The sequence below is a fragment of the Haematobia irritans genome, chromosome 5 (genome assembly GCF_050003625.1).
Source record: "Haematobia irritans isolate KBUSLIRL chromosome 5, ASM5000362v1, whole genome shotgun sequence".
In the NCBI taxonomy this organism is placed as follows: domain Eukaryota; kingdom Metazoa; phylum Arthropoda; class Insecta; order Diptera; family Muscidae; genus Haematobia; species Haematobia irritans.
Window position 1 is genome coordinate 79,459,985 of NC_134401.1, and position 17,021 is coordinate 79,477,005.

General features: G+C 31.4%; 1 protein-coding gene across 1 annotated transcript in view; it reads left to right on the plus strand.

Moving 5' to 3' along the window:
* The first annotated feature begins 3,598 nt into the window (after positions 1-3,598).
* LOC142240514 (integrin alpha-PS3-like) overlaps positions 3,599-17,021 on the plus strand; it is a 34,378-nt gene continuing 20,955 nt past the window's right edge. The window contains exon 1 of the mRNA XM_075312210.1: positions 3,599-3,885. Within this exon, the coding sequence (XP_075168325.1) occupies positions 3,695-3,885 (191 nt within the window). The 5' untranslated portion in view covers positions 3,599-3,694. The remainder of the gene's footprint in view (positions 3,886-17,021) is intronic.

The following is a 17,021-nucleotide window of genomic DNA, read 5'->3' on the forward strand; positions in this document are numbered from 1 at the left end:
ATCAATATTTCTGGTAGGCACATTTTTTGGCCGATCAAACTTATTATACCCTGACCACTATGTGGTTTAGGGTATAAAAATATGAAAAAACCAAGTTATACAAAATTGAATTAAAAGAACCTCCTGGGTAGTTAAATGAAAGACCATCATTGGGAGTGCATTTTCTGAAAGTGCTTTTAAAGTTGTGCCTTTGGAAGAACTTCCAATTTTTTTTGCTGGACTGGCAAATATCATCCACATCGGTTCAGATTTAGATATAGATAGATTATGCAAATAAAAATTTAGCACATGTACTTTACACAATATTAAAGACAATTTTTTTCAAACAAAAAAAAATTAATGAAAGATAGGATCATAATCTTTGCACTAAAATTTTATTTCATTAAATTTAGCACACGTCATATTAAAGTCATATTTCTTTGAAGTAGGGCATATTTTCGTTAGAGCCATGAAATGCTTTTTTGATTTAACGAAATAATGCACAAGAACACCGATTCCTCCAAAAACATATATAATATGAAAAATGGTAAAAACAAACATCTGCATACCACTTTAAAAAATGTGTTATTTTGAAAAAAAAATAGTGATTGTGTCTTCAAAAATACAGTGCGCATTAAACTAAGTTTTTATTAACAACTAAACAATTTGATTTTTGTAGAGAATAGATTTTTTACACTACACGGTTTTCTTAGCAACTTTACATTCATCTCTTGTAAATATTATTTAATATCCAATTTGAAGTTTTTTGAATTGTTGGCCAAAATTTGTGTTTTAATTTTGACTGCAGATTACTTAGAAGTACTACAACTTTTTAGAAAAACATATTTTTAAAAATAGCGTTATGATGTTTTAAATGCAACAAACATTATTTTATATAATTTGATCAACATTTTAAGACATACGAATTTTTTTCTGGGTGTATCTTAAAAGATACAGTGCGCATTTAAGTGTTAAAGTTAACTAACATGTGGAATCTTTGGATTAAGTTTCTAATATAGCCCAGCAAAAAAAAAAAGCTTAGCCAAAAAAGTAGTGAAAATGTTTTTTTTTTTTTTTTTTTGGATCTGGAAGTGGTGCAAAATAGGCTTATCATAGGGCGGATGTCCACCATTACAACAGCCGGTCCACTGAATTCGCATCACTTCTTAAGGTGTGGTGCGAATTCAATGGCGTGGATGTGAATTAAGAAATTTTCTGATATTTTGACAAATTAATTAATTTTTTTTTTTAATTTTATGATCTTAATGCAGTCTAACGCTTGTCTGGAACGTTTGACATCAAATATTTTCAGAATGGATTTTTCTAGAATGGATTTAGCCTGTTTTTCGGCAAAATTATAATAATTTGTACCATTTTCTTAATTATTAATCTATTTTTAACCTATTTGAAACATAAATAAAATTAAATTTGCCATTAAAAACATTAAAAAAGCCACTTATAAAAAATTGACTCAAATGAACTTCCTTTGCAGTTAAAACAAAGAACATCTTTAGGAGGACATTATTGGAAGTGCTATTAAAATTGTGGCTTTAGAAGAACTTCCAAATTTTTTGCTGGGAGGTTAATCTATTTTGAAGATTTTGCAACTTTGGTTTAGAGATTTTTTTGAAACTAAGAAAACGTTTTTATACCCTCCACCATAGGTTAGATTAAAGTGGCAGCCATCACTTTACACATAACCTCCACCATACTTACATATAACTTTGTCATTTTTCGGTCGTTTTTTCTACTTGGTCTTATTACTTACGTTAAAGTGTCATCTATACGGCCACGAAGAGAACAAAATTTTATATTGTAAACTAGTGTTACTTAGGGTTTTTTGTAGAAATTTCGTATTATTCAACATAATATTTAACTTTGAATATAAGTTACTTAGCCTTGTTAATTTTTTTCCTTATTGGCTGAGTCGGGGTAAATTTACCAGACTGCAAAATGTAATGGGTTTTGTATACCAATCCGTAGTTTGTTTGTCTTTCTCTCTATAAATTTAATTGTATCAAGTAATACATTAATTGATTACGCTTTAAAATTCATTGGAAACATTTTGGTGATAATATTCCAATTCCGGAATATCTTACGCCCTCTAAGTGTGTTGATGTTTTGTGGCTGACAGTATTCTTGTTGGCATTTTGATGATATTTCATCATCGTTCTCCATTTTTTACACCCGTTTGCCGCATATAAGTTTTAAAATGAGTAGAATTGTGGTAGGTTGGAAAGCATGATTTCTTAAGGCAATAATAATAATAACCCAACAATAAATATATTTGAAAGTTGTTTCAACATCATAACCGATAACCACTCATATGAGCCAAATTTAGACTATACAAACTATCAAGTACAGATTGGGCGGTATGAAAGATTTGTCATTCTGTTTGTAACGGAATAAAATATTAGCTTGGAGCCCCATAACGTAAAGGATGATACGGTCAAAATTTGGTCAAGGGAAAACGCGTGTAAATCGGTGAAATCGTTTATTTAAAAAATCAAATTAGGTCTTCTTTAGGTTCCGCTTGACAATAGCCCAGTATTTCTCAATTGGGCGGAGCTCTGGCGTGTTGGGAGGGTTCTTGTCCTTGGGAACCACCTGCACGTTGTTGGCGGCGTACCACTCCATGGCCTTTTACCCGTAATGGCAAGATGCCAAATCCGGCCAAAACAGTACGGAACAACCGTGTTTCTTCAGGAAAGGCAGCAGACGTTTATTCAAACACTCTTTCACGTAAATTTCTTGGTTGACAGTCCCGGAAGCTATGAAAATGCTACTTTTCAAGCCACAGGTACAGATGGCTTGCCAAACCAGATATTTCTTTGCGAACTTTGACAGTTTTATGTGCTTGAAAATATCTGCTACCTTTCCCCTTCCTTTTGCCGTATAAAACTCCTGTCCCGGAAGCTGCTTGTAGTCGGCTTTGACGTAGGTTTCGTCGTCCAATACCACGCAGTCAAACTTCGTCAGCATCGTCGTGTACAGCCTCCGGGATCGCGGTTTGGTCGTCGTATTTTGTTTATCATCGCGATTTGGAGTCACTACCTTCTTGTAAGTCGATAGTCCGGCTCGTTTTTTGGCTCGATGCACGGTTGTAGACGATACACCCAGCTTATTTGCGGCATCTCGGAGAGAGAGGTTAGGGTTTCGCTTGAAACTACCGGCAAATCTCTTTGTCGTCTCAGCGGCTTCCGGTTTTCGATTTCCCCCCGATCCAGACTTCCTGGCTGTCGACAAACGTTCCCCAAACACTTTAATTACATTTGTAACGGTTGTTTTGGCAACTTTTAGCGATTTTGCCAGTTTTGCGTGCGAGTAGCTCGGATTTTCGTGATGCGCGAGCAAAATTTTGAAAGAAATACGTCAAGTTTATATTGACCAAATTATGACCGTATCACCCTTTAGATATGCTTGTTATTATAGGGTACATATGAGAGGTCCATACAACAGTGAGTTGAATTAGATTTCTGCACCCAACTTCTTGGTATTTTAGTCACATTTGTGGTTTGTGGTCATTTCCAATGCGTCATATCGAAGTTATGTTCATTATGCTGATGTTCATTTTACGGTATAATATAATTCTTCCGTTAGTTTAACGCGGTCTATGGACCAGGGCTGATTTAATGCTATTTCGGAATTCAAGTACACTATAATAAACATATACATTTTTATATATGCGCGGAAAATTTCTTCGAAACATATAAAAATGATAAAATTCTCCCTTAAATTTCGTACAATTAATTTTGTGAGTGTGTTTTTAGCAATTTGTTCGTATGTTGAAGGCTACAACTTGTCCCCAACACCAGACGCCATTATCAAAGACCCACAATTGATTACTGAACTACCAAAATATCGATCATCATATTTTGGTTTAACTCTGAACTTAAGAAAGCAAGGGTAAGCCATTGTGTAATGCGGTAAAAGCTGTAAGCGTGTACACATAAAAACAAGTAAGGAAAGTCTAAAGTCGGGCGGGGCCGACTATATTATACCCTGCACCACTTTGTAGATCTAAATTTTCGATACCATATCACACCCGTCAAATGTGTTGGGTGCTATATATAAAGGTTTGTCCCAAATAAATACATTTAAATATCACTCGATTTGGACAGAATTTGATAGACTTTTACAAAATCTATAGACTCAAAATTTAAGTTGGCTAGTGCACTAGGGTGGAACACAATTTTAGTAAAAAAAATATGGGAAACATTTAAATCTGAAGCAATTTTAAGGAAACTTCGCAAAAGTTTATTTATGATTTATCGCTCGATATATATGTATTAAAAGTTTAGGAAAATTAGAGTCATTTATACAACTTTTCGACTAAGCAGTGGTGATTTAACAAGGAAAATGTTGGTATTTTGACCATTCCTGTGCAAAATTTCAACTAAATCGGAGTTAAAAATTGGCCTCCGTGGTCATATGAGTGTAGATCGGGCGAAAGCTATATATGGGAGATATATCCAAATCTGAACCGATTTCAACCAAATTTGGCACGCATAGTTACAATGCTAATTCTACTCCCTATGCAAAATTTCAACTAAATCGGAGCAAAAAATTGGCCTCTGTGGGCAAATGAGTGTAAATCGGGCGAAAGCTATATATGGGAGCTATATCTAAATCTGAACCGATTTGGCTGATATTTTGCAAGTTTTCCGAGACTCATAAAATATTCGGATGTACAGAATTTGAGGAAGATCGGTTGATATACACGCCAATTATGACCAGATCGGTGAAAAATATATATGGCAGCTATACTTAAATCTGAACCGATTTTTTCCAAAATCAATAGGGATCGTGTTTGAGCCGAAACAGGACCCTATACCAAATTTTAGGACAATCGGACTAAAACTGCGAGCTGTACTTTACACACAAAAATACACCAACAGACAGACAGACGGACATCGCTAAATCGACTCAGAATTTAATTATAAGACGATCGGTATACTAAACGATGGGTCTCAGACTTTTCCTTCTTGGCGTTACATACAAATGCACAAACTTATTATACCCTGTACCACAGTAGTGGTGAAGGGTATAAATAGATTTTTCTTCTCAACCAAAATTTGAGACAAACGACCATTGAGATTTTCTATTCATGATTGAAAATTTTGTCGAGAATTTTTTACATTAAAAGGAGACGTTTTTCTAGAGGACGTGAATATAGTTTGCCTATAAATGTACTTTCGGATTCCAGTGTGTGTGTGTGTCCGTTATACTACTTGCGTAAGTGAACAATTCTGCTACACAATTTCTTAAGAAATCATATCTCTCTTTCAAGTGATAAATGTAAAGTATCTTTCTAATGAACTTTTACGTTTTTAAGGGGTAATTTTATAAAAACTCAAAAATTTTGTTTTCGCACTAAACCAGCATCCCGGTTCCAACGATTTTGGCTTTATACTAATGATTTGGATATTGATTCCAAAGAAGCGGAGAATATTAGTAAAACTTCCTTTAAGGAAAAATTCTCTTAAATTTGAGTTTTGCGTACCTAGGAAACAAATTTGTGCTATAAAAGCCCATATTAACGACAATTAAAATTTCCAAATTCAGACCCAACTTTCAAGTTTTGATATGCTTCAAGTAAAAAGGTCTCTAAAAAGTCTTGAAAGATATCTTCTATTATTGAACCCTTTCTAAGCTTTGTAGATAAGATAGAAGAAGTCAACAAATTTAAAGACAATATCACTAAAAAAGAACTTTTCCGAACTATTAAAGCCAAGGTGACCTTTTCTGCTTAGTTGCCTGTATTTTTATGGCTCTTTCTTGCACGCAGAGAAAAAACATGATTGTCACAATCATATTCGGAGAGCAAAATAATATGATAGGAGCTATTTCTGCGGCGACTACGTAACATTTTAACCTGCAACCATGTTGGCTCGGTGAACATGGTTCTAAGAAAAATATAATTGTCCTCATCTAAAATGTTATTATATTGATAAAAAGAATTTTGTTTGAATGGAAAGACAATGGTCACGATTTAAAATGTTATGGTATTCATTAAAAATGTTTTTCTCCTAGTTAAAAGAACATGCTCAACCTAAAATGGTTTGAACTTTATGAAAAAGCTTTTTTCATCGTCGAAAAAAGGACGCCACTTGAGAAAAGACAAACACAAAATTAACTTTATTTATTTGTTTTTATTTATTTATAAATTAATTCATTGCTTATTTGTATGTATAATGTCGTGCAAGCAAACTTCACATATTTTTACACACTCCATTTTGGTTCAATTTCAACAATAAGTAATCATTCAATATTTACTTTGTACCCATCAAATGTACCAACGCAGACATGTTGTAACCAGGGTTCCGGAGCGGTCCATTTTTTTCGCTCCGCTCCGCTCCCGCTCCGGAGAAAAAAAAACCGCTCCGCTCCTCGCTCCGCTCCGAGAAAAAAAATCGCTCCGCTCCGCTCCTCTTCGAGAAAATTATAGTACAAACATTGTATTATTTGTTCAATTGAGTTTTATTTTATTTAGAAAAATCGGGCGGTACATATATGGGAGCTATAGCTAAATCTGAACCGATTTCGATGATTTTTTGCACATATAGTTAGTGCTATAGAAGATAACATTTCGCCAACTTTGAGTAAGATCGGTTGATAAATAAGGGTTTTATAACCTAATTTGACAAAATCGGGCGATACATATATATGGGACCTATATCTAAATCTGAACCGATTTCGATGAAATTTTCAGACTTAAAGGGTGATACAGAAGATTATTTTGTGCTAAATTTGACGACGATCGGTTAGTAAAAAAAGTGCAACGTGACCCCATTTGTCGAAATCGGGCAATACATATATATGGAAGCTATATCTAAATTTGATCCGATTTCTTCCAAATTCAATAACTTTCGTCCTTGTGCCCAAAAAAACTCCCCGTACCAAATTTCATCAAAATCGGTTAATAATTGCGACCGAAATCCTGTGAACAACAAATACATGGACAGACGGACGGATGGGCGGACGGATGCCAAGCGCTAGATCGACTCAGGAGGTGATTCTGAGTCGATCGGTATATATTTTATGGGGTCTAAAATCAATATTTCTTGTAGGCACATTTTTTGGCAGATCAAACTTATTATACCCTAACCATTATGTGGTTTAGGGTATAATGACTTTACAACAATGTGTTGAAATATTTTATTAATTTTAAAGATTTTTTCAGAAATATTAAATCCATTTTGACTTCATTAAAACGAAATTTGCATTCATGTTAGGATACACATTTTTATGTCGAATCACTTAGCTATGAGGACAAACAGACTTCATTGAAAAGTTTAGAGACTTTTAGACAAGGAAAAACTTTTTTCAGAGAAATACGTCTTCTATTCTAAGAAAATTCGTATTCGTATTTTAAGCATGTGAAATATTTGGCCTCCCGACAATATTCTTTGCGGTGCACCTTCTACTATTTAATATGTGATAGAAACCAAATTTATGAAAATGGACCAAATTTAAAAATTAGAAATCTTTTGGACCAATTTTGGTCCGATCGGACCAAAACGGCAACGCTGATTGGAATTGAAAGTCTATACACAGAGTAGAAGTACTACTCTCCGAAAGTTTTTTTTTTGTTTTGCAACAGACGTAGAGAAGAGGTTTTGTTATATTTGTAATGTGTGTGTGTATGTTTATGTTTGCAACAACCTCCATCGACATCAGTCCGTGGTATACCTACGAATATTCTTACTCAGATCTACACTGAAAAAACAGTGAACCCACCAGGAAGAAAACTTTTGGTTAATTTTAGAAAATTTTGTATATTTTTAGAAAATTTTAACTAAACAGTATTACAAACGCTGACATCACGCCGATATCACAAAAATAAGTAAATATTTTTCGACAAATTCAAGAAAATTTATTACACATAAATAATTTTTTTCACTTGATAAAGAAAATTTTGTAGTTTGAAGGAAAAAATTGTAGTTCAAAATTGCAAGAATGTCTTTAGTGACATACGAAGTTCATGATGGACGCTTTTGTAGTAAAATTTACAAATTTGAAGAAATAATGAACTATTTTATGAGAAATACGAATTTAGTAAATCTCTATGCTTAATTTCTGTATATTTTTCCCCGTCTTTTAGTTCATTTAACTAACGTTCGCAAAAAGTTATTAGAGTAAATGAAACTTTCTCCAAATATAATAATTTCATGAACTAAAATATAGTTAAATTGGCTTTAGTGAAATAGTGAGTTCACTTTTTTTTGAGTGTAGTGTTACCTAATTTCGCTTTTTTCCCCTTTATTGTATAATAAATGTATATGCGCACATTTTTCAACCAAAATTGAAACTATCCATAATTTTAATTAAATTTTCGAGAACTAATATCAGAAATAAGAGAATGCTAGGATATAGTACAATAGTAAAGCAAATGTGAATGAAAAAAAGCATGCCCGGTTCCAAAGATTTTGTCTTTACTTTAACAGTTTGGGTATTGATTCCGAGCCAAAGAAGCGGAGAATACAAGTAAGGATACTTTAAAGACGTAATTCTCTTTTAAATTTGGGGGTTATGTACTTGCTTCTAGGAAGCAAATGTTAATTTTTAATTTTTTTAGATTTTTTTTCGTCAGTTGTTATCAAAATCCTTTAAAAACGAGTTAACGAGTTATTTTTTTTTTCCATATTAGGTTAGGTTAGGTTAGGTTATGTGGCTGCCCGATGTATCAGGCTCACTTAGACCATTCAGTCCATTGTGATACCACAGCGGTGAACTTCTCTCTTATCACTGAGTGCTGCCCGATTCCATGTTAAGCTCAATGACAAGGGACCTCCTTTTTATAGCCGAGTCCGAACGGCGTTCCACATTCCAGTGAAACCACTTAGAGAAGCTTTGAAACCCTCAGAAATGTCACCAGCATTACTGAGGTGGGATAATCCACCGCTGAAAAACATTTTGGTGTTCGGTCGTAGCAGGAATCGAACCCACGACCTTGTGTATGCAAGGCGGGCATGCTAACCATTGCACCACGGTGGCTCCCTTTTTCCATATTAAGACTCGACTTCCAGTAGAAATTATGATATGTTTCAAGTAAAAAGCGTCTTTAAAATAAAGTGTTGAAAAACATGTCTTATTTTTTAACGATTTTTTGCTTTGTAGGCAAGATGCAAAAAGGAAACAAATTTAAAGACAATTTTATTAATTTTAAAGAATTTTTCTTAATTATTAAAGTCACGTTGACCTTACCTCAAAAATGTTATCTTTCATGTTATGATACACATTTTTAAGTAAAACCTCTTAATTATAAGGACATTACAACTTCATTCAAAAGTTTATTGCCTTTTGGACAAGAAAAAAAAAACTTTATTTTAGAGAAATGCGTCTTCCATGTTAAGCAAAATTTGCATTCTTATTCTAAGGACATGGAATCTTTGACTTCACGACAATATTTTTTTCAGTGTAGAAAACTAAAAAATTAAATATAAATAAGATCGTTTAATTGCATTTATTTGACGTTCATTACAAACATCTTTGTAGTAATACGGGATGAAATTGATCGAAAGTACTGTTGTTACTTTTACAACACATACTAGATATATATTTTGACATTTGCCGTTTTTGAAAACAATTACTAAAAAACACGTTGTGTTTTCCCCAATGTACGTACGTACAAAAATACATATCGTACATTTTAAACGTTTACTCACACTACGCTAAGTACTAGCTATATTTGAAATTACCTACACAGTGTAATTTCAAAGTTACACATTTCATTCAAGTAATATTTTATTCGGAGCGGAGCGGTTTTTCATTTGGAAACCGCTCCGCTCCGGATTTTAGAAATGCCGCTCCCGCTCCGGCAAAAAAAGGGCTTGCTCCGCTCCGCTCCACGCTCCGCTCCACGCTCCGCTCCACGCTCCGCTCCGGATCCCTGGTTGTAACTGCAAATAAAAATAAATGATACCATATAGCAAAATGCAGAACAAAAATCAGGTACATTTTTTTCAATTACACTTTCCATTTTTGTGTTCACATAAAACCACGTGCCACTTCTGAATAAATAAATTAACACAAAACACAATAATTCCGTATTCTCCGTCCATTCCAAGAAACAATCAACACACGACTGACGCGCAAAATGAAAATCGTGTGTACCTGCTCAATGTTTTTATAAAATTCTTTTCGCTGCAAACAAGTTAAAAAACTAAATGGTCTTTATGGCCATGTAATGGTTCTAGACATGTCTATACTTAACCTATAAAAATACTTTTTTCCCTGTAAAAAAAGTAAAAAAAAATTGAATGGTCAGGTACATGATTTTCTCGACCATTTAATGGTCTCAAATTCTATTATTTAAATGATAGAACATGTTTGCGGTATTTGAGAACCATTCAAATGCTTATTGCCACCATACATTTTTCTCCGCTCGAAAACTATTTTTACAAAGACAAAATACATGGTTTTCGCGACAATTACATGCTCTAGATAAGTATTAAATGGATGCGGCAACCATGTCCAAACATGGTTTTTGTGTGCGTGTGGGACGTTTAAAAATCCCCAATTTAAATTGAAATTCCCTACAAAAGTCCCCTATATATTATTGAAGAGTTTTTTGAAAAAAGTCAAGGAATAGGCTCTGCTGTAGAAAATCCGTTATAATTTTAAATATGCAGCTTTTGTTATGCCTGTTTACGAGTTATAATAAGGTGAAGATTTCAAAACACAAACAAGAGGACGCGAGTTCAAAATATCATTCGATACAAACCCCATCAAAATTAATTATGGGTATAGTCATCGAATTATTGTCTTATGAAAGTCATCTTCTAAATGTTCGAGAAAGAAAACTGGGAGTTCGATCACACTGAAACAAATATCGTCGTGAGACCAAAGATTTCATGTCCTTAAAATACGAATTCGTTTTTGTTTAGCATAACAGACGCATTTCTTTCATATAAAGTTGTATTCGTTGTCCAAAAGAGGTTAAACTTTTCTATAAAGTCGTTATTTCCTTATAATTAAGTGATACAACTTAAAAATGAGAATCTTTTGCATGTTGACAAACAAAGCAAAACAGCGTTTAAAAATAGCTAATGTTTTTCAACACTTTAGTTTTAAGACGATTTTTACATGAAACATTGCAGAATTTCTACTTGGAGTTGAGCCTCAATTTGAAAATTTAAGTTGTCGTATACCTGTATAATACCCTGTTCCACAGTGTGGCGCAGGGTATAATTATGTCCAAATTTTATTTCTGTGAAAAATGTTGGCAAACTTTTATTTCTATAGAAAATTTTATTTCTTTAGCAATATTTTGTCAAAAATTCTATTTCTATACAATGTTTTGTCAAAATTTCATTTCTATAGAAAATTTTGTCAAAATTTTATTTCTGTAGAACATTTTGTCAAAATTGTATATCTATAAAAAAATTTTGTCAAAATTTTCTTTCTATAGAAAATTTTGTCAAAATTTTCTTTCTATAGAAAATTTTCTCAAAATTTTATTTCTATAGAAAATTTAGTCAATGTTTTATTTCTATAGAAAATTTTGTCAAAATTTTATTTCTGTAGAAATTTTCTTAAAATTTTATTTCTATCGAAAGTATTGTTAAAATTTTATTTCTATTTGTCAAAATTTTATTTCTGTAGAAAACTTTGTCAAAATTTTATTTCTATAGAAAATGTTGTCAACATTTTATTTCTATTGAAAATTTTGACAAAATTTTACTTCTATAGAAAATGTTGTCAAAATTTTATTTATACAGAAAATTATTTCTATAGAAAATTTTTGCAAAATTTTATTTCTATAGACAATTTTTGCTAAGTTTCATTTCTATAGACAATTTTGCAAAATTTTATTTTTTTATAGAAAAATTTGTCAAAATTTTAATTCTATAGCAAATTTTGTTTACATTTTATTTCTATAGACAATTTTGTCAAAATTTTATTTCTATAGAAAATTTTGTCATAATTTTATTTCTGTAGAAAATTTTGTTGAAATTTTATTTCTATAGACAATTTTGTCAAAATTTTATTGCTATAGAATGTTCACAAAAATTTCTATAGAAATAAAATTATGAAAAAATTTTTTATAGAAATAAAATTTTTAGAAGAAATACAATTTTGCCAACATTGTCTATAGAAATAAAATTTGGTTGAAATTTTTTATAGAAATAAAATTTGTTGAAATTTTCTAAAGAAATAAGATTTTTTTTTTAATTTGCTATGGAAATAAAATTTTGAGAAAATTTTCTTTAGAAATTTAATTTTGACAAATTTTTCTATAGAAATAAAATTTTAACAACATTTTTCATAGAAATAAAATTTTGAGAAAAGTGCCAATAGAAATAAAATTTTTGAGAAAAGTGTCTATAAAAATAAAATTTTTGAGAAAATTTTCTATAGATATAAAAATTTTGACAAAATTTTTTTATGGAAATAAAATTGTGAAAAAATTTTCTATAGAAATAAAATTTTGACAAAATTTCCTATAGAAATAAAATTTTGTTGAAGTTTTCTATAGAAAAAACAAATTTGACAAAATAGTCTATAGAAATAAGATTTGTACAAAATTTTGCTATAGAAATTTTCGACAATAATTTTGCTATAGAAATTAAATTTTCGATAGATATAAAATTTAAAACAATTTTGTTGAAATTTTTAATAGAAATAAAATTTTGTTGAAATTTTCTATAGAAATAAATTTTTGACAAAATTTTGATATAGAAATAAATTTTTCGATAGAAATAAAATTTAAACAATTTAAACAGCAAAAAAAGCGTCGCCAAAAAAGTAGTAAAAATGTTCTTTTTGGATCCGGAAGTGGTGCAAAATTGGAGCAGAAGCGCTGAATTTAAGATGGGCTTATCATAGGACGGATGTCCACTATTTCAATAGCCGTTGCACTGAATTTGCATCACTTCTTAAGGTGTGATTCGAATTCAGTGTTTTGGATGTGAATTAAAAAATTTTGCAATATTTTGCCAAATAAATGATTTTTATATATATTTTTTACGATTTTAATGCTTTCTATTGCTTGTCTGCAACGTTTGACGTTAAATTTTTTCAAAAATTTGCAAATTTTCTAGACTAGGATTTAGCATTTGTTTCGACAAAATTTTAATATTTTTGTACCATTTTATTAATTCGTAATCTGTTTTTACCCTATTTGAGAAAAAAAGTCAAAATTACTCATTAAAAATATGAAAAAAGCGAGCTAAAAAAATTGAATTAAAAGAATTTCCTGTGTATTTAAAATAAAGAACGTCTTTGGGAGGACATTTTTGGAAGTGTTTTTAAAGTTGTGCCTTTGGAAAAACTTCCATATTTTTTTGCTGGGACGTTTTTAAATTACTCTAATTGCGCATGAAGAAAAAAAAAACAGACAAAACTAATAGGTTAACATTTTCTACCTAAAATCAAGTACGCAAAACTTACATTTAAAAGGCAAGTTTGTCTTACAAGTATCCTTACTTCAATTCTCCGCTTCTTTGGCTCGGAATCAAAACCAAAATCATTAGTGTAAAGACAAAATCTTTGGAACCGGGCATGATTTTTTTCAGCATAATTTCACAGTAGTAGAACAATTCCTTAGGAAGCAGAGTAAATTCTAAATTAGCTCTTGGGCCCCAAAGAAATGTCGTGGAATAAATAGAAGGAACGTTTGTATTTTTATTTTGAAGATTCCCTGTACTTTTCTAAGCAAGTAGAAGAATTTCATATAAAATAACTCTAAACCTGATTTAATATACTGAACAGACTTTGAAATTTTCCCATTAAAACCACCCATTCATGGGAAACTATCCCCGATTTGGGGGAAAATAGCCAATACTGGCAATACTGCATATAAGGAGAAAACTAATTGATTGAAAAGTTCGATTTTTGGACAAGAAAAAACTTGTCTTTTTTACACAAGCAAACATTAATTTCTTTTTTCGGAAACGAAATTTTTGAAAAATGAAGTTTACTTTTATTGTTGGGGTAATAGCCAGCTTTCAGTGGTTTGGTTGCCTGTTCGTTGGTGCAGATCGTGAGAATGCGTCAATAAAAATTTTCCACTAGTGAGTGTGATTCTTTAAAAGGTTTTCGTAATTGATTGTGTTCATCTCGTGAGTTTGCGTAAATGCGGATTTTTCATTTCGTAGATGTGCGTGAACGTCAGTCCTGCCAAAAATACGGGCCGTGAGTCAAATATTGCTTACGTGCACACCTCTATTTGGAATTTGTTACGTTTTCTTGTTTTTTATATATACAAAATTCAATTACACTGAAAAAAATATTGTCGTGAGGCCAAAGATTTCATGTGCTTAAAATTCGAATGCAAATTTTGCTTAGCATAGAAGACGCATTTCTCTAATATAAAGTTTTTTCCCTTGTCTAAAAGTCGATAAACTTTTCAATGAAGTCGTATTGTCCTTATAATTAAGTGATTTGATTTAAAAATGGGTATCATAACACGAAAGTAATTTTTTTGGGGTAAGGTCAACTTGACTTTAATAATTCAGAAAAAATCTTTGTCTTTAAGTCTGTTGTATTTTTGCATCTTGACTACAAAGCTAAAAATCGTTCAAAACTAGAACATATTTTCTACACTGTATTTTAAAGACTTTTTTATTTGAGACATAGCATAATTTCTACTGGAAGTCGAGTCTTAATTTGGAAAATAAAGTTGTCGTTTACTCCTTTTTAACGGACTTTGATAGCATATGAAGAAACAAAGCTGAAAAAACGAAAAATTAAAATTTTCTTCCTAGAAGCAAGTACACAAAACCCAAATTTAAAAGAGAATTGTGTCTTAAAAGTATCCTTACTTGTATTCTCCGCTTCTTTGGCTCGGAATCAATACCGAAATTGTTAAAGTAAAGACAAAATCTTTGGGACCGGGCATCGTTTTTTTAGTGTAACCATTAAATATTGGTGAAGATTTACAATTACTATTAAAAAAATGGACAATTTGTTCATTTCCATGTAGGAAGCAATTTCAATTAAAAATTATTTGGAACAATTAATTTTGTGATTGAAGCTAAAAACTTATTACCAAATTTAGTCCATTACAATTACTCTTAAACTTGATTACTTTTGCAAAAGCATGTCCGATGAAGCATTAAAAGGAAGTAAATTGTAAGCGTGGGCGAGATATGAATAAACAATATCCAAATTGTTCACTTTCCTCTTGAATTCTTTTAATGGGTCATTTTAATAAAAAATATTGGCAACACTGTAGATAGCTATAACGATAGTTGTATGTTGTTGACAATAAGAGCTACATGGACCAGTCGGTAGTTTGTTTGCTTACAAGCTGTATGGTCTACGATTCGATTCACCATCTGGACAAAAGGTAAAATTTGAGGAATTATAAAATCAACATTGTTTGTATTACAGAAAAATGCTGAGAACTGAATACAACCAAAAGAGTTAAAAAAAGGTTGTTTTTTTGAGTTAGTTTTTATTAAACTGCTTTCAATTTCTGTAAAAGAGTCAACTTCGTACAGCGAAAAGGAAATTGTGAACATTCCGTTTGTGAGTAACGATTTTGGAATTAAGATTCAGTCCGGCCGAACTTACAGCCGTATATACAGACAGAGAATAAATATTTTCCTCTGCAATGAATTTCTTCTTTTGTATTTTCTTACAGCAATAACCCCGAATTTATGATAAACGGATCGTCGATTGTATCTAGAATATTGTTCTTTCAGTGTACTTTTAGTCCATAATTGTTGTCTTCGTGAGAAGAGTATTGTTACGAATTTGATAATTATAGATTTAAGTTTATTTAAATTAGTTTCCGTTCACACAAAGAATTTTTTTTCTGATTCAATAACGAAATTAATTGATTCAATTAATTTTTTTAATTGAAATGTCTTCAATCACAGAAATTATAGTATCAATTAAAAAATTAATTGACAGTCAATTAAAAATTAATTTTAATTTAAATAAATTTTTAATTAATTTGTGTGATTGATTTTTATTTCAATTAAAAAAATTGTTAAATCAATTAAATTTTTAATTGAATATTTTTTAAAACTCAATTAAGATTTTAATTGGAAAAATTTTCGTGAAAATTTTTTCTGTGTTAATTTAAAATTTCAAATTATAACGATAAAATTTCGTTATCACTTGTTGGAATCATCTATTCATTTTCTGGTACTTTCCTAAATTTCTTTTGTTTGCTTATCTTCATATCGAAATGTTAGTTCTTACTCTCTCATAGTATAACAATCCCTTTGCTTTGTTATTTTGCATTCTCATTTCATCTCATTGCCTATTGTCATTGTTATTGTTGTTGTAGTAATGCGAGCATATATCTATGTGAGTGTATATGTGTTCGGCAGCCACCAGGTCAGTGTTGCCAGGTAATTTTTGATTCTTCCCCCAAATCTTAAGAAAAAAACCCTAAATTGGTCTAGACTTTTTACAAAACCCCCAAAAATGTTTAAGTATGTAAATAATACAAAAAGAGGCCCAAAATTTCGTTAAAAATTCTGTAGATTTAACACAAATATATAAACTGAAAGACGATTTTTCTGAGGAACAAAATTTTAGACAAAATAAGTTTTTTTATGCTAAAAATTTTCTTTTGAAGTAAATAAAAATCATTAGATAAAATCATTACACCACTTGTCACAAATTCCGGTGCGATTCCTGCTTCGACCGAACACCAAAAAGTTTTTCAGCGGTGGATTACCCCACCTCAGTAATGCTGATGACATTTCTGAGGGTTTCAAAGCTTCTCTAGGTGGTTGCACTGCAATGTGGAACGCCGTTCGGACTCGTCTATAAAAAGGAGATCCCTTTACATTGAGCTTAACATGGAATCGGGCAGTGAAACGAGAGAAGTTCGCCAGTGTGGTATCACAATGGACTGAATAGTCTAAGTGAGCTTGATACATCGGGCTGCCACCTAACCTAACCTAACCTAACCTAACCTTGTTTTTAATTGTATCAAATATTAAAAATGCCCCTTCAACAGATGCGTTTGAAAAAGAATGTCACTGCATACTTGCTTGTAAAGGGTGATTTGTTAAGAGCTTGATAACTTTTTAAAAAAAAAAAAAACGCATAAAATTTGCAAAATCTCATCGGTT